We start from the raw sequence: 22,123 nt of genomic DNA on the forward strand, positions 1-22,123 counted from the left end.
GTGGATCCTTCAGTATTCCTGAGGCTATGGGATTTGGGATCCTGTGGAGTGGATTTTGTAAAGAGTATCTGCTGGAAGTTCTCAGGCAGAGAGCCCTTGTAAACAGGAGCAGCAGGCCGTGGGCACTTCATGCTGCAGGCTCGTGGTGCTTTGTGCTAGGCGCTCTGCATGCAGGATCCTGTATTTCCTGCAGCAGCTCTGGGGGTCCCCAGGCACGGCTGGCTCCTGGAGCATGAGCTCTGCCTACTTGCAGGAGGGCCCTACACTTGGTTTAGTGCTTGCTGTCATCATCTTGAAATTCTTAATCATTTTGGAACAAGGGGACCCCACATTTCCATTTTGTACTGGGCTCTGAATCATAAAGCCAGTCCTGTTTCCCAGTCATTGGTGCTTACGAATCCCTGGAGAGATGCACGCCTTCCCTCCCTCTTGTTTCCCTTAGGTTCCAAACTCTGCCTTCCACATTACCCTAGGCCGCCAGAGCCCCTGGCCCACCTCCAGACTCCCTAGGCGCCTCAGCCACCCCCTGCTGGGGGGGGGCCCTGCAGTTTTCCCACACCCCTCCCAACACTCCCTCTTCCCTCTTTTTTGTTTTTTTGATTTGATTCTTTTTTTTTTTTAACATCTTTATTGGAGTATAATTGCTTTACAATGGTGTGTTAGTTTCTGCTTTATAACAAAGTGAATCAGTTATACATATACATATGTTCCCATATCTCTTCCCTCTTGCGTCTCCCTCCCTCCCACCCTCCCTTTCCCACCCCTCTAGGTAGACACAAAGCACCGAGCTGATCTCCCTGTGCTATGTGGCTGCTTCTCACTAGCTATCTATTTTACTTTTGGTAGTGTATATATGTCCATGCCACTCTCTCACTTTGTCCCAGCTTACCCTTCCCCCTCCCCCTCCCCATATCCTCAAGTCCATTCTCTAGTAGGTCTGTGTCTTTATTCCCGTCTTGCCCCTAGGTTCTTCATGACCTTTTTTTTTTCTTCTTAGATTCCATATATATGTGTTAGCATACGGTATTTGTTTTTCTCTTTCTGACTTACTTCACTCTGTATGACAGACTCTAGGTCCATCCACCTCACTACAAATAACTCAATTTCGTTTCTTTTTATGGCTGTGTAATATTCCATTGTATATATGTGCCACATCTTCTTCATCCATTCATCTGTTGATGGACACTTAGGTTGCTTCCATATCCTAGCTATTGTAATAGAGCTGCAATGAACATTGTGGTACATGACTCTTTTTGAATTATGGTTTTCTCAGGGTATATGCCCAGTAGTGGGATTGCTGGGTCGTATGGTAGTTCTATTTGTAGTTTTTTAAGGAACCTCCATACTGTTCTCCATAGTGGCTGTATCAATTTACATTCCCACCAACAGTGCAAGAGTGTTCCCTTTTCTCCACACCCTCTCCAGCATTTATTGTTTCTAGATTTTTTGGTGATGGCCATTCTGACCGGTGTGAGATGATATCTCATTGTAGTTTTGATTTGCATTTCTCTAATGATTAATGATGTTGAGCATTCTTTCATGTGTTTGTTGGCAATCTGTATATCTTCTTTGGAGAAATATCTATTTAGGTCTTCTGCCCATTTTTGGATTGGGTTGTTTGTTTTTTTGATATTGAGCTGCATGGCAAGAATATACAGTGGAGAAAAGACAGCCTCTTCAATAAGTGGTGCTGGGAAAACTGGACAGGTACATGTAAAAGTATGAAATTAGAACACTTCCTAACACCATACACAAAAATAAACTCAAAATGGATTAAAGACCTAAATGTAAGGCCAGACACTATAAAACTCTTAGAGGAAAACATAGGCAGAACACTATGACATAAATCACAGCAAGATCCTTTTTGACCCACCTCCTAGAGAAATGGAAATAAAAACCAAAATAAACAAATGGGACCTAATGAAACTTAAAAGCTTTTGCACAGCAAAGGAAACCGTAAACAAGACGAAAAGACAACCCTCAGAATGGAGAAAATATTTGCAAATGAAGTAAATGACAAAGGATTAATCTCCAAAATTTACAAGCAGCTCCCTCTTCCCTCTGAGTGAAATCTCTCTCCCTCTTGTTCTTTTATTACCTTTTATTACCTTTTACCTGGGGCGCTCCTTAGTACTGCACCTTTAATAAGATTAGGTTGATAGGAGAAGGTCATCATGCTCTCTTGTTTGATCTTTGGTACCATGTCCTGGGTGCACATCCGCAGAGAAGGGAAATACCTTTGCGGGGAAGAGAGTTTGCTCCAGACTTGCACTGCCTGAATCCTCATTTTATCTCCATCACCTGCTCGCTCTGGGACTTGGGGCAAATAAGGTAAACTGTCTGTGCTGTAATTTCCTCATTTATATATTTCCTGTCCCCACCTACGGCCTGGTGCTGTCCAAGGGCCTCCTCCTGAGCCACTGTGAGCCTTCCTGGGCACATGTGCAAAGCTCTGGGTGCAGGGCTGGGAATGTCTGGGAGAACCGTTCCTGCCCATTTACAGAACTTGCTTGTTTGACTCCGAAAAGATTTCTCAAAGTTGCACTTAATTTTGGCTATCTGCTCATCAGGCCTTCAGCTTTCTAATCTACTAGAGTGGAGTTTTCCAACATTTGGTTGAAGAACCACTGCATTAGAATCAGCCTGGAAATCTGAATTTCCAGCAGTCTGACTAAAGTCTGAGAACACACACTAGTTTGGGAACAGCTTGATAGTGGTTGGTTCTCAGCAGGTGGTTCTCAGCCCTGGTGAGCTAAAAATAACTATGCCCAGCTCCACTCCAGAGCAATCGAGAGGAATTTCTGAGTAGGGTCCAGGCATCCATGTTTTGTTTTGTTTTTGCCCACGCCGGGAGGCTTGTGGGGATCTTAGTTCCCCAACCAGGAATCGAACCCGCCCCCTCAGCAATGAAAGCACAGAGTCCTAACCACTGGACCGCCAGGGAATTCCCTGGGCATCCCTGTTTTAAAAACACTTTCTATGTAGGTTCTGATGGACAGTAAGTGTTAGAGCAACTGCTCTTGGCCCTTTACCATATATCAGGCCTCGGTGCACCAGATTTAAGAACACTAATAAGTAGCAATACCAACCCCCTCCCAGCTGTCAGTCTTCCCTTCTTGGGCCAAACAATTGAGGGGAAAAAACCGTTTTATTCCCCAAAGAGTTCTCTTTGTCAGATATAACCTTTCCTTCTGAGAGTTGGCAGTGCTAGCACGTCAAAATGACCTAGAGGGGTGGGATAGGGAGGATGGGAGGGAGGCTCAAGAGGGAGGGGATATGGGGACATATGTATACATATGGCTGATTCACTTTGGTGTGCAACAGAAACTAACACAGTATTGTGAAGCAACTATACTCCAGTAAAGATCTATTTTAAAAAATGGTAACAAACAACACAACAAATAAGTTGTAACACAAGGATGTAACTAAGAGACTCAAGGAAAGGCACAAGCAGCAACTTCATAGCTCCTGGTGCTGACCCTGCCTGGGGAGGGAATCTGACCACACACACAGCAAGGTGTTCTCCATTGAGATGTGAACTTAATAAAAACCTGCTGGTTAAAAATAATAACAACTGATATTTATTGATTAGTTTCCTAAGTCCCAGACACTGGGTCAAGTGTTTAAATATATGATTGCACTGAATCCTCGTAACAGTGCTGTGATGTGTGAGTGCTAATATTCTCTGCAATTTACAGGTAGGGCAACTGAAGCTTTGAAAGGTTAAATACTTGCCATGTCACAGAGCTGGGATATAAATCCAGTCCATGTACTTAACCATTCAATGAACTAGTGGAAAATAAGCAATGTCCTTTAGGTCTGTGTTGATACTCATGACACTCATGGACTAGATCTCCCATGCCCAGGTTTCAGGACTGTCACAGAGAGGATTGAAAGGATACTGTTTCCCACTCCCTGGTCTGAATATAAAATCCGGGCAAAGGGCTGGTGAGAATTTGACCTTAGCCTCTAGGATTTTTATGTTGAGGTGGGTGATTGCTCTCTACTGCCATCTGCTGGCTCTCTGGACCAAGCACAGGCCAGAACCCCACATTTCTCATAGTGGAATGAGTGGCAGAGAAGGCCCCCGTGTCCAAAATGTGCACCCCTCACCAATTCAGCAAAATGCCTTCAGTTCATTCTGTCAAAAGTCTCTGAAACGCGCACTTTTTAAGAAGAAAGGATAATTTCTGTCGTTTAAAATAATTAGGATGGTTTTCCCTGGCTCTCTTTTCACTCTTGGTGGATTTCTAACCGTAGTCCAAATAATACCTTATATTTGTCTGACTCCCAGAGCAGAAGATAAAGAAACAAAGCCAACTTAATACTTCCCAATGCAATGGTCACCTCGGCCAGCCCGAGGTGACCAATAACGTTCCTAAACGGGACGTTATTAGGAAACTTGAATACAGCTCTCTACCCACTGAGGTGTCCTTAGGAAGTCATTCCTATTTTAAATGGTTCTCTGGGAAGTGAGAGTGGCCTAGCATCCTGTCTCTCTCTGTAGGTAGACCCCTGGGGTCGACTTGTCTGATGTCACAAAATCCGATTTATCTCTTTGAAGAACTGAGTGTTTGTGGAGAGCCTGAGTTGGTCTCCAGAGAAAATGTTCACAGCGCATTAGGTTTATGTTGCAAACAATGAAAATGAAACGACTCTTCCCCTGGTTCTCTCTCTCTCCTTCTTCCCCTGCCCCTACTTAGTCAGAAATAATCCGTATCAGTTTAACTTCATTGCCTTTGCCACGTGTAAAGCTTCTCCCTTTTGTTGGTTAGTTCAGTGGAACGCTTTTTTCAAACGAAATCTGCTAGAAAACACAGACTGTGAGTTGTTGAGGGAAAAGCAGGGGTTGGATCCTCAGACTCTGCCTCTCGCCCCTCATTTCGCTGTGCTCTCCTTGCCAGGCCCCTGCGGCTCTTCTAGGAATCCAAGAACTCCCTGGGCACAGTCTGAAAACACAGCTGGGTGCTGTGCAGCTGGACTGCTTCATCAGTCTAGGCTGAGGTGGAAGGTTCTTTTTTGGTTCTAAACCTCTTAAAGACAAAGCAAATATTTTTAAAATGTTAACACATTGATTCCATGTGATGGGTTTTTTGTTATAATATTCTTGACCTTTCTGAATTTGTTCCCCAAACAAGAAGTTAAAAAATAGTGGGGGTGGTGGGGAGAAAAATGTTTGTACACTGGATCAAATACAGTGCTGGTCCTTTGGGAGAAATTCTGTTTTCAAGCCATTTAGTCTTAGGGGATAGGACACACTGTTCGAGGAAAATGGGAAGAACTGGCCTGTTCATGCTTGTAGTAGCACCTTGGGTGCCAGGGCTGCTTGGAAAGGGTGAGTCTTTAGGACAGTCAATGGAATTATAAAAGGATTGTGCTTTGAGTATTTTGATAACAGTTAAAATATGTAACATTGCTAAGATATATAAGATGTGTGTGTATATATATATATATGTATATATATATATATAGCTGTATATATGTATGTATATATCATTTTTACTGATATAATTGACATATAACAGTTTCAGGTATACAACATAATGATTATATACAATGTGTATATATATAATATATATTACATATAATATTATATATGTATTATATATGTATTGTCTATACATAATGTATATATTTGTCTCAAAGTGATGACCACAATAAGCCTAGTTAATGTACATCACCACACATAGTTACAAATTTTTTTTCTTGTGATGAAAACTTTTAAAATCCACTTTCAAGATACATTAGCTACTTTCAAATATACATTACAATATTACTAAATGTACATTGTACATGTTCATCATGCTGTACATTACACCCCCAGGACCTATTTATTTTATAACTGGAAGTTTGTGCCTTTGACTACCTTCACCCATTTTGCCTACTGCCCACCCCTGCCTCTGGCAATCACCAATCTTGTTCTCTGTATCTGTGAGTTTTGGAGGTTTGTTTTTACTTTTATATTTTAGATTCCACATGAAAGTGAGATCATACAATATTTGTCTCTCTGTCTGACTTATTTTGCTTGGCAGTATGCCCTCAAAAGTCACCCATGTTGTCCCAAATAGCAATAATTCCTTTTTTGTAGCTGAATGATATTCTATTGTATATGTATATATCACATTTTCTTTATCCATTGATGGACGCTTAGGTTGTTTGCATGTCATGGCTATTGTGGGTAATGCTGCAGTGAACATGGGGGTGCAGATACCTTTTAGAGTTAGTGTTTTTGTTTGCTTCAGAAGCAGAAGTGTTGGATCATACAGTAGTTCTATTTTTAATTTTTGAGGAACCTCCATGGTGTTACCCATAGTGGCTGTACCAATTTACATTCCCACAGTGCCCAAGGGTTCCCTTTGCCCCACATTCTTGCCAACACTTGTTATTTCTTGTCTTTTTGAAAAAATAATAACCATTGTGATAAGTATGAGATAATATCTCGTTATGGTTTTTGTTTTTTGTTTTTGTGTTTTTGGCTGCATCCTGCAGCTTGCAGGATCTTAGTCCCCCGACCAGGGATCAAACCCCTGCCCCGTGCAGTGGAAGCACGGAGTCCTAACCGCTGGACCTCCAAGGAATTCCCTCATTGTGGTTTTGATTTGCAGTTCTCTGATGATTAGGGATGTGGAACATCTTTTCATGTATCTGTTGACTATCTGTATGTCTTCTTTGGAAAAATGTCTATTCAGATCCTCTGCCCATTTTTTAATCAGATTGTTTGGGGTTTTTTGCTATTGAGTTGTATGAGTTCTCTATATATTTTGGATATTAACCCCTTATCAGATGTATGATTTGCACATATCTTCTCCCATTTGGTAGGTTGCCTTACCATTTTGTTGATGGTTTCCTTTGCTATGCAGAAGCTTTCTAGTTTGATGTAGTCTCACTTGTTTACTTTTGCTTTTGTTGTTTTTGCTTTTGGTGTCAGAGCCAAAAAATTATAGCCAAGACTGATGTCAAAGAGCTTACCACCTATGTTTTCATCTAGGAGTTTTATGGTTTCAGGTCTTATGTTCAAGTCTTTAATCCATTTTGAGTTTATTTTTATATGTTTCTTTTGCATGTGGCTGTCTAGTTTTCCCAACACCATTTATGGAAGAAACTGTCCTTTCCCTATTGTATATTCATACAATGAATATATATATCTCTGCTTACAAATGTCTGGCTCCTCCTTAGAATGCAAAATCCATGAGGGCATGAGCCTGGCTTGTTTACTGTTCAAGCTCCAGTCTTGGGCATGTAATAGGTGCTCAATAAAAATTTTTTGTATAAATGAATGAATATATCCCTCCTTCTTTGAACGGTCTCGTTGAGGGTGGAGATGTTGTCTTTATTTCTTGGTATCTCCAAGACTCGAGAAATGTTTGTGATTTGAACGTTTTATTTTATTCATTCATCAATTCTTATTGAGCATCTACCACATGCCAGACACTGTGCTAGGTACTGAGGATACAGCAGTGTATAAAACTGAGAAAACTCTTGTTTTCACAGACATTAGTGAGAGGAAATGGACAATGAATATAATAAACTAGTAAATTCTTTAATTTTTTTTGCCAATTTTGGAATATAATTAATATCCCTATTTACTTCCTATTTCTGAATAACAAAGTATTATACCTTTCCTGTAATAAAATTGTAGATGATGCAAAGCCTGCTGGGGAGACAACAAATTCACCCCCTTCCTAGAGAAAATAAGAACATATTAATAATAAGGCATGGGAAAAAGATAAGGATGAGAAAGGGACAGTAGCAAAAGGATTGTTTCCTCCTTAGCTGAGCTTCCTGCCCTGTCAGCCTGCCATCTTATCCCGACTGCTTTCCCCACACATCTGTCCTTTTCAACCTTGAAAGCCCGTCGTGATGTTTGCAGTGGAGGATTTTGAGTGACCCTGAACTAGCCGTTGCCAAGGTATCCCTACTTACTACTCACAGCAGGAATAATAAATCTGCCTGTGTGCTGTCTCCTTCCATTTCAAGACACATAACAATGAATTCAGAGCAGGAAGTAAAGAGAGTTATCTCATGTAATAAGAGCCTTGTACCTTAAAAAAAATACTTTTTGTAAATAAATTCATTATCTCATTGGATGCTTTCAAGACCACAGTGAGTTAAGATGAGGATTTCAGGAACTTCCCTGGTGGCACAGTGGTTAAGAATCCACCTGCCAATGCAGGAGACATGGGTTCGAGCCCTGGTCCAGGAAGATCGCACATGCCACAGAGCAGCTAAGCTCGTGCACCACAGCTACTGAGCCTGTGCTCTGGAGCCCGCGAGCCACAACTACTAAACCTGTGTGCCACAACTACTGAAGCCCGCGTGCCTAGAGCCCATGCTCCACAACAAGAGAAGCCACTGCAATGAGAAGCCTGTGCACTGCAATGAAGAGTAGCCCCCGCTCACCGCAACTAGAGAAAGCCCACGCACAGCAGCGAAGACCCAACACAGCCAAAAATAAATATTAAAAAAAAAAAAAATGAGGATTTCAATTATGGTGTCCAGATACCCCCAATTAAACCTTATATTGTCCCAGCATTTGTCCTGGATTTTTTTAAATAGACTTTATTTTTTTTAGAGCAGTTTTAGGTTCACAGCAAAATTGAATGGAAGGTACAGAGATTTCTCATATACCTCTGTCTCATACACACACAGCCCACCAGAATGGTACATTGGTTACAGTGGATGAACCTGCATTGACATATCATCACCGAAAGCCTATAGCTCACATTAGGGTTCACTGTTGGTGTTGTATATTCTATGAGTTTTGACACATGTATAATAACATGTATCTACCATTATAGGTCCTACGGAGTTTCATGGCCCTAAAAATCTTCTGTGTGTCTGCCTATTCGTCCCTCTGTCCTAGACCTTTCATTCTGCGATAAAGTATCATTATAATTTTAGATTTGAAAATATTTTTGATAGAATTATTTAATAGGTTTTTCAATATAGTAAAGCTGCTTTCTTGATTAATAAATATTTTAAAAACTTATGTAAATTTAATTATTTTTAGAGCCTACTTTTACTTGCAGAGGGGTCCTGATTTGGATGATAAATTACATGGTCTCCATAATTACAATCTGCATTTATGGGGAGAAAAACTGGTCCCCAGAGAAAAGGGGACTCTCCCTGGTATGTCTGGCCAATCGGGTGTAGAGCAGGACTGAAGTCCAGGTGCTCTGACTTCTGGCACTTTCTACACAAAAGACACAAAGCCAGATGGGGAGACAACTCAGATCTCAAAGCTTATCACATCCTTAAGTAGTTTAAAGTAGTTATGAAAGTGGGATTGTTTCTGTATTTCTAATTCAGACGTGAGAAAATTCACTATGTAAGTAAATAATGTAGCCGGTGAGGAATAGAACAGACTGAAAGAAGCCCAGATCAACACTCAAGACAGGCAAGTGGGGATCTGCCTAAAGAGGATGGAATAATACGGAGGAAGGTTGGATTTAAAAGGGAGTACTGTGCTTTTAGAGAAGATTCCATAAATCGTTAAGTCAGTGAGGAAAAACATCTTCAGATGTTTGATGGTATTCTGAGACTGAAATTAGAGTATCATTTGCATATTTCTGGGACATGGGTGCATCTATTTGTCCAGCAGAATGAGTCTAGGTTCTGCTCAAATACATACTAAACCTGCCTAATATGATAATTAACCGTTCTGTAGTATCACCCACGTATAATTTTATTACAATGTTAGCATCCTAAAGACTGAGGTGATTATTAACTTTTCCATAGCAAACCAGAAGGAAATTGTTTCAAAGAGGGTTAGGTTTTCATAAAGACCAATTCCTGTTCTTATATTCACTTTAAGATGTTGTATTAAATATAGACCCTACTGTAGAAACACACAGTTAGCCTAAATCAGACAGGAAAGAGCAATCACTCTTTTACAAAATAAATCACAAGGGGTCGGGGGAACAACTAACACAGAGAAGGCAGCGGTCAATAACACAGGGTGGTGTGTGGAGTTGATTCTCCACCCCCAGGCATTGTTCAGATGTGTTGCCCTAGATGCTATCCCAGTGACAGGGTATTAACTTTAGGTGTTTTATTTGTGAATGGTGTGGAGATATGCATTTATTTTATTCGTTTGTTCTCATCAGGCCTCTCTATCCGGAGTGTGTGCTGGAAAGCAGACCGCCTTCTAGCAGGGACCCAGGACAGCGAGATATTTGAAGTGATCGTGCGAGAACGGGACAAGCCAATGCTGATCCTGCAGGGCCACTGTGAGGGGGAGCTCTGGGCTCTGGCCCTGCACCCCAAGAAGCCGCTGGCTGTGACAGGCAGCGATGACCGCTCTGTCAGGTGAGGCCCCGGCAGTAGTGGCTGTAACCTCACTCACCTCCCTGGGATAACAGATTGATTTTGCCCAAATTTATTACTTTAAGAGAAGGATAACCCACAGTGCAGAACCTCACAATTTCCAAACAGAATGTTAAGCCATTTTGCATAACAACAGTTGGCTTCTTGACCTTTTGTTGTTGCTATCTTTCTTTGGCTCCATCTTAAGTCAAGAAAATGTTCTTAGGAGTGAAAATTCACTACTGCTGGTTAGATTGGCCTCCAGGTCTCTTCCAGCTGAAGATGTAAGCTGAGTGCACTCATCTGTGATAAGATCATGTTTCTTCCTCGTACCTTCGGTCCTGCTGGAGGCAGCTTGGCAATTTCACAGCTGAGTCACTCATCAGTTTAGTCACAGACTAAACATCACCAAGAGAACTGAAATTCTGATTTTCAAAGTCGTCTTTAGCAAGTGAGTCATTAATTCTTTCTTTGCTCAAAATTCCCTGTGAGAATTTACAATGTCTTCAAATCAAAGGAAAGTGCGGGTTCCTAAGAAAATATGCCCATGTTTTTAGGGCCTCAAGTGTTCTCGCTATGGATCACTTGTTATTCGAGAACACGACAGTAGTAAAATGAGCAAAATGATTATGCTTCCAATGTTCTTGAGACTGTTGAAAGACTGATTTGAAAGTGTGCGATGAGGACTATTACACTGATTCCAGTATTTCCGTACTACTGAGCTTTAGGTGTGCTCAACAACAAGCAGGCCAGAGAGAGAGTCCATGACAGTGAGAGGAAGAGACTGATTGATAATCAGTTGATGGATTACTGCTTCTGGGTTTGACTAGCTAAAGTGGAGCACTGTATACTAGACTAAAGGTCACTGCTCCCCCTCCCCCTGCCCTTATTCTGTATGTTTGTGAATCGAATCAAGATGCAATGCGTATACTCATTAGAAAAGCATAAATCCGAAGATGAAACCATTTTTGAGTTTCTACTGAGCACTAAAGCCTCATCAATCTAAAAATCAGTGAAAACAATTCCAGTGATCTCTTCATGTGACATAAATGTTTATTTGGCTTATACTTCTCTTTACTCGCTTCCTCCTCCTCTCTTCCTTTTCCTTCCATTACTCTGAGCCAAACCAATGCCAAGTTATTCAAACACCCAAGAAACTCGATTCATACCCATCCAGATAGAAAGGATTTCAAGAAAGTTTTTGGCTTTTATATTTTAACAACTGTGTTGAGTCTTAGAATTGCAAAGAGCCCTTACTGCCAGAATTTGTATTACTCTCCTTAACCATTAATTTGGCTAAAATTTTAAATGGAATTTTTACACTGAGTATTTAAATTTAAGAAGGGTATAAGTCATAATTTCTTGATAAAGATTAGCTTAGTGGCTTTATAAGATTAGTGCAGTTTGCTGAGGAGTGATGGTTTCTTCATGCTAGTCAAGCAAAGCTTACATTGCTTAAAATAGTACAAGGCTAAAAACAGCATGAGATTATGAATAATGGACAAGGTATTGAAAGCATACCATAAGCTTTAGGCTGAACAGTGCAGGCTGCCTGAGGGATCAGTAAACTATTCACTGCGCAGCCCTGCATTGCAAGGCGCATGCCACCATCCCTCCTGAAGGCGGAATGCATTTAGAGAAATTGCACCGCATTTGACTTACTCGTGGTTCTTTATCACAGAACTTAGATTCTCAGACCCCCTCGCAGACATTGTTGTTTGCACGTTAAGAGAAGACTGTCTTCAGAGTAGTAACAGAGAGAGGTCAGATGCCGCAATTGCATCTCACATGGAAACCCTTATTTGTGTCTTCAAATATTTAGTTCGTGTTCTCTCAGTTTGAGGTGCCTGGATTAGGTGTTCCAAGGAGCTGCTGAAAATTCTGTTAGTGGCACTTGCACTTGACCTCTGTTTCTCCAGCAGTAGCTGTGCTCATCAGCCAGGGGCACGGCGAAGTATCCCCCCCGCCCCAGCCCCAACCAAGAGGGGACCTATCAGCAGTGGGGTGCCCAGGGAGCTCGTGAGGAGTGACAGCATATGACTGTGTACAGCCAACTTTGGAACCATCCTGGGCAGGGGTATCATTCGTTCTTCTCCATCTAAAATACTTCTTCTTGCTCAGGAGGCCAACAAATGTAATGTGTATTTCAATCTGTATGTGCTTACATAACACAGTTACTAGAAGGGAACTCGTATTTTTTTTTTAAAAAAAAAAAGCAATAACAGCATCTAGTAGTACTTCTTATCCTATAAGTGTTATTAACAGCCATTGGTATAAATCCAGAACAATTTTTAATCTCCAAAGAGAAAAGTATAATTTTGTGTGAAGTAGTGTTTAAAATTTCCTTATTTTATGAATCTCAAAATCTTTGGAAATGTTATCCCTTTTTATATTTCTTGCTGGGTATTTCAAATGGTGAAAATCACATAAAGATAGGCTAAACACTTTCCCAGATTCCCAGACATGCCAAGAGGAAGGACACTGGTGTGAGGTTACTGCAGTCTTTCTTGTTATTATCGCAGTGGTGAAGAGGCCTTGGGCTGGCTGATGACTATGAGAAGTTGTTTTGTTTTGTCTTTGACTTTGAACTGTGCTTAGGCTGTGGAGCCTGGCAGACCATGCCTTGATCGCCCGCTGTAACATGGAGGAAGCAGTTCGAAGCGTTGCTTTCAGCCCTGATGGATCTCAGTTGGCCCTGGGCATGAAGGACGGCTCTTTCATTGTTCTCCGAGTCAGGCACGTACTGATACTGAAAATTACATTAGAGATATTCTTTTGTTAAAATTAATTCTCCTGGTCAGAATGTATGCCAGGGCCTTAGGAAAAATGCATTTACTGTTTTGAATAGGAACACTGTAGATTCACAACCGCCTGTCTATAATTCCAAAATCCAAACACTCTGAGCATCTGAAGTTCTTTGGTAACTTATTTGTCAGCACTGCCTGACCCAGTGAACTGGATGTGAGATAGTTTACAGTCTATTAATCTCTTAGTAGGGATAGTCATGTATCATGTGATTTGCTGCAAAAATATTAATGTGTTCAAAAGGGGTTGCTGCCTTAGCTCCTACTGGGGATGTTATGTAATAGATTGTATGCAAACCTTTCTAAAATCCAATGAATAATGAACTCCCAAGGTTGTCTGGTCCCAGGGGTTTTAGATAAGAGATTATGGGCTTGTAATAAGCCAAGAAAAGAGGAAGAAAGAAGAAAGCAACCTCCAACAGCACTAAATTTTTAGAGGTAAACTTAAGTAAAGATTTTTCTACCTATAATCACCAATAAAATGGAACATTTCATATTTATTAGCCTCCTATATTATTTCTACTGGACAAAAACTATGACCCACCCTTGTAATTCTTTGAACACATTGGTTATTCTTTTGGATTACACATTTTGTAATTACAGAAAGGAAATGCAGCTGTAGGTTAGATACTGCATCTCTCACACACAGCAAATTCTATATAGCTCTTGGCATGGTTTATTACACTAAATTCTCATCACCAGGCACACAACTTATTACCAAATGGGTGGGCAACGTTTTCTTTCTTTGCTTAGTGATGTGTGAAAAGATAGCTAATTACCAAATTTTCTTTTTGATGGATTTCCCAAGGCAAAAAACAATCCTCCCACACCTATTTTATGGCATTATAGTAAACTATAATGCTATTAGTAAATGGTAGCAGGTATGAGAAATTATTATGTGGAAGCAAATATTTGGCATTATTTATGCATTCAGTTCATTTTAGAGTTGATGAAGGCATCATTACTAGCTCAGGGGACCTGCTAGTCATAATCTTGTCTTATAGCTATGGGGGAAAAGCCTCAGTGAGCTTTCAAATAAGAGTAGAAATTCTTACCAGAAACTTATCAGAAAGGATACAGAATATTCCAGTGATTCAATGTAGGCATTATTGACCTTTCATAGTGAAAGTTAAATAATTACATAAAAATTCAACATTAAAAAAGTAGTTTTCCTCTTCTGCTTTTTGGACTTGCTCTTTTTACAATAAGCATCAAGCTTAACAGTCACTGGTTTCTTGTTCTTAAAGTATTAGAAAGATAGTTTATTTTTATGTTAATCTTGATATGTTTTACCTTTCTCTGTGACATATTTTTAAAACAATTTTACAAACCCCAAATTTTAATAAAAAGTTTTAGAGAAAAATAATACATATAATTGAACATGAAAGTGAAAATGCATTTCATTAAAATTGTTTTGTTTTTTACTTTGGGAGCCCAAAATATTATTTAAAATGTTTAATTTCTCCTACATTGGCCATGAACTAAATAATATTTTATATCTTTCCATAAAAGTTAATTCTCTAATTCCTGTAGTTTTTCTCTCCCTTTCAAAGTAATTTTTTTCTGTGGCACACAGATTTTAAAACATGACTTGGGGTTCCTATCTCTAGATTTGCTGCTTATCGCTTTGCTTTTCTATTCTTATAGAGATATGGCAGAAGTGGTTCATATCAAAGATCGAAAAGAAGTCATTCACGAAATGAAATTTTCTCCAGATGGTTCTTATCTGGCAGTGGGATCCAATGACGGCCCAGTAGATATCTATGCTGTCGCCCAGCGGTATAAGAAAATTGGAGAATGCAACAAGTCTCTCAGTTTCATCACACACATCGACTGGTCTTTGGATAGTAAATACTTGCAAACTAATGACGGTGCCGGAGAACGGCTGTTCTACAAAATGCCATGTAAGTCACAAGGGCAATGAATGTTTGTACAAAGCGCGACTCTGAACCATGGCAGAAAATATATGAGGATATTCTTAGGACCTCAGGGCAAGGAATGTTTTCTGAAATAAGACCCTCAAACCACAGACTCTCAAAGAAAAGATTCATAAATTGGAACACATTAAAATAAAAAATTTTTGCGCAACAAAAGAGACCATGATGGGCATAAATACTTGGAATTGTTATAATGGACAAAGGATATACATGAACAATACAAGTTTGAACTGCACCAGTCTACTTCTGTGCAGATTTTTTTAGTAGTAAATACTATATTACTACATGGTAGGAGGTTGGTTGAATCTGTGGTTGTAGAACCATGGATGCAGAGGGTCAACTCTAAGTTATACATGGATTTTCGACAGCGTGGAGAGTTGGTGGCCCTAGCCCTCAAGTTGTTCGAGGGTCAACTGTACACCTATAACATATAAAGAATGCCTAAAGATAAGCAAAAGGAAAAAATACTAGGAAAATACTAAAAAAAACCCTGAAGATTTGAGGATCACAGTCAACTACTATGATTGCTTTCGTCTCTTTTGTGTCCTTCATAATTGGAAGCCCTTATTATATGATTATTTGGTGAAACGTGCTCATTGGGATTAAAAAAACCCACAAATTTTATTTGTAACCCCCACTATAACTTCTATAAGAGAGTCATCTTATTCATCTTATTTATATAATACTCATTTAGTAACATTTAATTTGTAATGTTAAAATGTCATAAATAAAAGACAGATTTCTGTATTACAATCTTTGATTAATGATTTTTTAATAATGTAAAAGGAAAAATTTAATATTTAACATGAATCTTGACCTCAAATAATTATATTTTAATTTTTTATTGAAAAATCAATTTTACCATAAAACAAGGTGTGACATAACTTCAACATTTTTAAGAGTCTCTGCCCTATCAATTCATCAATATACCTTTACTAGGTACATATTTCTTTGTGTCTACTTTCTCAGCTTGACAGTATTTCATATATATTTTCATATGTGAAAAAATATGGAACACATTTTTGTCATTTGCAGTAACAAAGTAACACCCTGCTCAGTGATATCAAAGATACCAATGTATCTTTGCTGGTACACACAGTGCAGATCCAAATATCTTTGTAGAGGTGGGATTTTCTCTTGTGAATTACTTCCTTGGACTATATTCTTTAAAGCAGGAGCACTGGATCCAAGACTATGTTCAGACTGTAAACTCTCCGATTCTGTGGTCTTCATAATGGATTTTTATATAATGCTGTGTTAGAGTCTAGAATTGCCAATTTGACAATGCACCAGTAATGTATAAGAGCATCTATTCTCATAGGTTCTTTATTTGAAAATATTTGTTATTTTTGAGGGGGAAAGTATGAGGTAATACACTTAATTGTCTTGATTTTGAATTTTTAAATTGTGCATGACTAAGCATTTTTCCAAACATTTCTTTATCCATGGGCTTCCTCCTTTTTTGTGCTCCCTGGGGACATCCCTTACCAGCTGCTGGTGAAAACTGGGTATTGTGCCCCACACTTAAGACCATACCTAGAACAATTGTCAGGACTATTTTCCCCAGCTAATTACATTTATTTCATCAAAATTTGGTGGATTTTCATTGTCTAGCACTTTAAAATTTAAATAGAAAATCCATTCATTTTTTTCACTAATTAATTGAGGCTGACTTTTAAAAAATCACTTCTATGGTTCCTTGAATTATGAAAAGTAGGAGTTCAGAATAAACTCTTTAAAAACCTGGCAAAATGTTAGTAACTAAATATGATAAAATATAATTTAATAATAGTCATTTCATCAATAACACAAAGCATAATATCATCTCTATCTAAATAATTAAGGTCAAATAAATATCAGTAGTTTAAGACATTAGATGTACCATGATCATTTTCTTTCTCCTATCTGAGTTTTGAGCATGTGCTTCCTTTAAACCCTGCTAGAAAAAAAAATCACCATTTGGGGAAAGAGATTAGAATTTATAGTTTCCTTGGTTTATAAACATTTTAAAACAAAGGTTTTAGACCTTTATGAGAAAAATGAATAAAGTAAATTAGAATATGATTTTATTTAAATGTAACATTATATTAAAATTTATTGATTATTTTCAGCTGGGAAGCCTTTAACAAGTAAAGAAGAAATCAAAGGGATTCCATGGGCCTCCTGGACATGTGTGAATGGCCCAGAAGTGAGTGGGATTTGGCCAAAATACACTGATGTCACTGACATCAACTCAGTGGATGCAAATTACAACAACTCGGTACTGGTATCTGGAGATGATTTTGGACTGGTTAAATTGTTTAAGTTTCCTTGTCTCAAGAAAGGTAAGGCCAAAAGAAATGTTTCATTGAATGAAGATTTGATCTAGAATATATATACAGTATAATTAAGGCTTATTTTCTTGATGTCTGTTACTGCAGACTATTCATTTTATCTTTATATTTACTCTAACACTTTTCAATAGAAAGTTTGCTATCTTCTGCTTTTGACATTCTGAAACGTGGTTTTGCAAATTTAAGTCAGCATTTGTTAACAGAGATGTTACTCAACATTTCGTGATTCATAAATTTCATGTTTCATGTTTTAAACAAGTTGTATTCTATTTTATTTATATCTACGTAAATATAATTTAAATTACATGTTACATTAAAATATTGTAATTAAAATTCTTTTATGCATTACAGCTAATTGTGCTTATACATAGGAAGCAAAGCAAATCCTTATAGACATATTTAAAATGAAATCTGAAAGTGATTGTTGTGGTGATAATACAGTTTGTGGACCCCTTCTGATAGCCCTAATTTTGCGCACCGGACTTACATAACTGGTGAATTTTTTTTATTGAAGTATAATTGATATACAATGTTGTGTTAATTTCTGCTGTACAGAAAGTGAATTAGTTATACAAATATACACACTCTTTTTAAAATTCTTTTCCATTATGGTTTATCACAGGATATCAAATATAGTTCCCTGTGCTATATATTAGGACCTTGTTGTTTATCCGTTCTGTATATTAATAGTTTGCATCTGCTAATCCCAAACTCCCAATCCATTCCTCCCCCAACCCCCTCCCCTTTGGTAACCACAGATCTGTTCTCTGTGTGTGTGAGTCTGTTTCTGTTTGGTAGATAAGTTCATTTGTGTCATATTTTAGATTCCACGTATAAGTGATATCATATGGTATTTGTCTCTTTCTGACTTACTTCACTTAGTATGATAATCTCTAGTTGCATCCATGTTGCTGCAAATGGCATTATTTCATTCTTTTTTATGGCTGAGTAATATTCCATTGTATATATGTACCACATCGTCTTTATCCATTCATCTGTCAATGGACATTTAGGTTGCTTCCTTATCTTGGCTATTGTGAATAATGCTGCTATGAACATTGGGGTGCGTGTATCTTTTTGAATTGTAGTTTTGTCTGGATATATGCCCAGGAATGGGATTGCAGGATCATACGGTAACTCTATTTTTAGTTTTTTGAGGAACCTCCATACTGTTTTCCATAGTAGCTGCACCAACAATGCAGCAGTGTTTCCTTTTTTCCACACCATCTCCAGCATTTGTTATTTGTAGATTTTTTAATGATGGCCATTCTGATCGGTGCGAGGTGGTACCTCATTGTAATTTTGATTTGCATTGCTGTAATAATTAGCAATGTTGAGCATCTTTTCATGTGCCTGGTGGCCGTCTGTATGTCTTCTTTGGAAAAATGTCTATTTAGATCTTCCGCCCGTTTTTTGATCAGGTTGTTTGTTTTGTTATTGTTGAGTTGTATAAGCTGTTTGTATATTTTGGAAGTTAAGCCCTGTTGGTTGCATTATTTGTAAATATTTTCTCCTACTCTTTAGGTTCTTTTCATTTTGTTTATGGTTTCCTTTGCTGTGCAAAAGCTTGTAAGTTTGATTAGGTCCCATTTGTTTATTTTTGCTTTTGGGAGACTGATAACTGGTGAAATTTTTGAGAGAGTTTGATTCAAAACAACCCTTTCTGCCCTTGCATTTTGTTCTTTTGTTTTATTGTTGTTAAAATCTTGTCACTTCAATTTTTCTGGCACTGTCAGGCTTTGTAGAATGTGACTGAATTAATCATGTAATGACCCTGTCCTCTTCCTTCAAAAGTTTAGGCAAAGCCCATACACAGGCTTTTCTGAGACTCCCTGCCTGCACCCTGAAAATCTGATCAGCAGTAGGGATATGCTGTTGCCTGAAAACCCTTTCACTTGAACGATTTTTAGAATAATCAAGGAGAGGGATTGAAAATGTCATCAGAAAGTCATTTTCAGCTAACTGGCTGTTTTGAAGCAGTGACAATTATGGTAAAAAATTGAACATAAAATGCATAGCAAAACCACCATCACTTCCACTTGACAAAATGACCATCAGATTAAAATGCTTGAGGTACAACATTACCTCAACATGCCTACTTCAAACTATTCTCTTTCTCCATAATGGGTCTTTTGAGTAATAGGGCGTGTCTTGTTAAATTGAGTAATGTACTTGCAGAAGTTAAGTTAGGCGACCAGAAGGTATCTGGAAATTCAGGATTCAGAAGAAACATCATGAGGGTCAGAAGCAATACTATTGGTCTCAAGTATCAGGACTTGGGAATTCAGTGAGAGTTGGTATTTCCTATGAGTCATTGAGACTTGTAGGATAGACTTGGGTCTAGAAAATAGCAATGGAAATGTAAATCTTGGGTTAGCATATTAGGATGGGGGAGGCAGGTAGGGAGGTACAGTGAGTAGTGCTGTTTGTCAAAATGAGATACCCTTATATGTAAAACAACCCTGAGGATGAAGGCAGCCAGGAGACATCTGAATGAACAAGGAGACATTGACAGCCAGAGTGACAGTATGATGAGAGTAATAAAACCCACCTCAACAATCTGCAGAAGTATCCACATCCTCATAGCAAACTGACTTGTTCTACTTTTCGTGACACATTGTTTATACATCTTGCAATTTGCCTCAGAGTCATTTAGGCTCTTGGAGCCTTTTTGTGCTAAAGCTACTGGTGGAGAAGTTTATAACAGAGTGTTGCTGATGAGAATGGTAACAGTTGGTGGAACTTGTCTCCCTATAACCAAGGTACCAGTGACAAGCATTCCCCCAACTTTTGAACCTGTAAACACCCAAATATTAGCAGGGGCTGATGACTATGAGAAAGTGTGGAGACTGAGTAAACATTATAGTTTTCCACTGTGATTAAATAAAACTCACAAGTTAATTGACACATTTATGATTATGTGTATATAGTATTCTTTTGCATAATAATTAGACATAAGTGTTCTGCAGTTAATGAAAATGACTACAATTCATATTATTTTTACATAGCTGAACCAATTTGTTTTCCTCATTTCCTTTTGACAGTTTTCAAATCTTAAAATAATTAGGATCCATACTGATAATTTTCCCTGATATCATTTAGAGTACATGCTGTTTGACCATCACCCCCGAGACACTGACATGAGGTAAAATCTAAAGCCTTGCTCATTGGCATTTGCCATATCTTAACACTCTTGGCATCTACCCATGCTCCTAGGGGAGGCTCAAGGCCAAGGATCTCCATGTTTCACTTGTGTGCTGCCATTCCATTAATCCTTCACACACACACACACACACACACATATACACAGTCCTTGAACAACTACCTCCTATGACAAGTGTCCTGGATACTGTAAGACTTGAGTTGCAGAAACCCTAGACCTTGGACGGGAAAGTGCTGGCCTTCAATAGAGCTTGGATGAGCTTGATGCAGGAACAGAAAGGTCAGTGTGTCTAGAGCATGATGAACGAGGGGAGAGCTGTGCACTCCAAGGCTGGAAAGGCAGTGGGGGCCAGGCATGAAGGGCCTTGAAGCAACTGTTAGAAATGTGGGTCTTATTCTAAGTGCAGTGGAAAACTATTGAGGGTTTTAAATGGAAGAGTGACATGAGCAATTTAAGTTTTTAAAATACCACTTTGATATTGTGTGGGATGGAATAGGGAAGGGGAGGCTTCAAGTAGAGAGATTATTGCAAGAGCCCGGGTAAAAGATGATGTGACTTGGACAAAGGTGTCAGGAACAGACCTGAAGAGAGGTGGTTGAGATTAGGAAACAGTGTCAAGGTAGAGCTGAAGGTCTTGCTGATGGATTGGGTGTGGGAATAGAGGGAAAGAGAAGAATTGAGGAAGACTCCTAAGTTTTAGGTTTGAGCAATGGGGTGGATGGTAGCACCATCTATAGAGATGGGAAAATGAGAAAGGAATAGGTTTTGTGCGTGTGTGTGTGTGTTTTATGGTGGTAACAGAGTAGGAGGGGAAGGGGAAACTCCTGGTTTTTCTGTGATAAGTTTGAGGCGCCTATTAGACATCCAAGTGGGCATAGCACACAAGCTGTCAACACTCTTGGGAGAGTTCAGGGTTGGAGATGAATGTTTGGCAGCTGAGGGAATATCAACAGTATTTAAAGCCAAGGAGAAAGAATCAATAGAGAGGAGATGAGGGCTGAGGGCTGAGCCTTCCTTAGGGTCCAGAGAATAAAGGGGGGCCTTGTAGAGTCACTCATTGTCCTAAGGAAAACCTTGGAAGGGATGGATGTGGCCTTCATTTATTCAATAAATATTTAAGTGCTATTCTAGAGGCTGGAGATATGTCAATGAATAAAACAAGCACAAGTCCCTGGAGCTCTTGTTCTACTGAGGGGACCCAGTCAATAAACAAGACAATATAAACACATCTGATGGTGAGAAGTGCTGTGATGAAAAATAAAGCAAACAATGGGAGTAAAGAGTGCTCAGGTCGGGCAGTGTAGTATTGCTGTTTTAAGTAGGATGGTCAAAGCAGGGCTCACTGATAGTTTCATTTGACTAGAAACCTGAAGGAGGTAAGAGAACCAGCCATTCAGAGATGCAGGGAAAGAGCATTCCAGACTGAGGGAACACAAGTGCAAAAGCCTAGAGACAGAAGAGGGCCTGGCATGCAAAGAGGCCAGTGAGCCTAGAGTAGAGCAAGTGAGGGAGAGAGAGGAAGAATGATCAGAGAGATAAGGCCTAAATATTGATGACAGTAATGCTTTTGCAGGTTGTAGT

The 22,123-nt window shown here is 39.1% G+C and overlaps 1 protein-coding gene across 1 annotated transcript in view; it reads left to right on the forward strand.

Moving 5' to 3' along the window:
* EML6 (EMAP like 6) overlaps positions 1-22,123 on the forward strand; it is a 318,760-nt gene that overhangs the window by 186,486 nt on the left and 110,151 nt on the right. Inside the window, exons 7-10 of the mRNA XM_061210885.1 lie at positions 10,107-10,308; positions 12,904-13,041; positions 14,757-15,013; positions 17,158-17,370. Coding sequence (XP_061066868.1) covers positions 10,107-10,308; positions 12,904-13,041; positions 14,757-15,013; positions 17,158-17,370 — 810 coding nt within the window. The remainder of the gene's footprint in view (positions 1-10,106; positions 10,309-12,903; positions 13,042-14,756; positions 15,014-17,157; positions 17,371-22,123) is intronic.

The sequence above is a fragment of the Eubalaena glacialis genome, chromosome 14, assembly GCF_028564815.1.
Source record: "Eubalaena glacialis isolate mEubGla1 chromosome 14, mEubGla1.1.hap2.+ XY, whole genome shotgun sequence".
Classification (NCBI taxonomy): Eukaryota; Metazoa; Chordata; class Mammalia; order Artiodactyla; family Balaenidae; genus Eubalaena; species Eubalaena glacialis.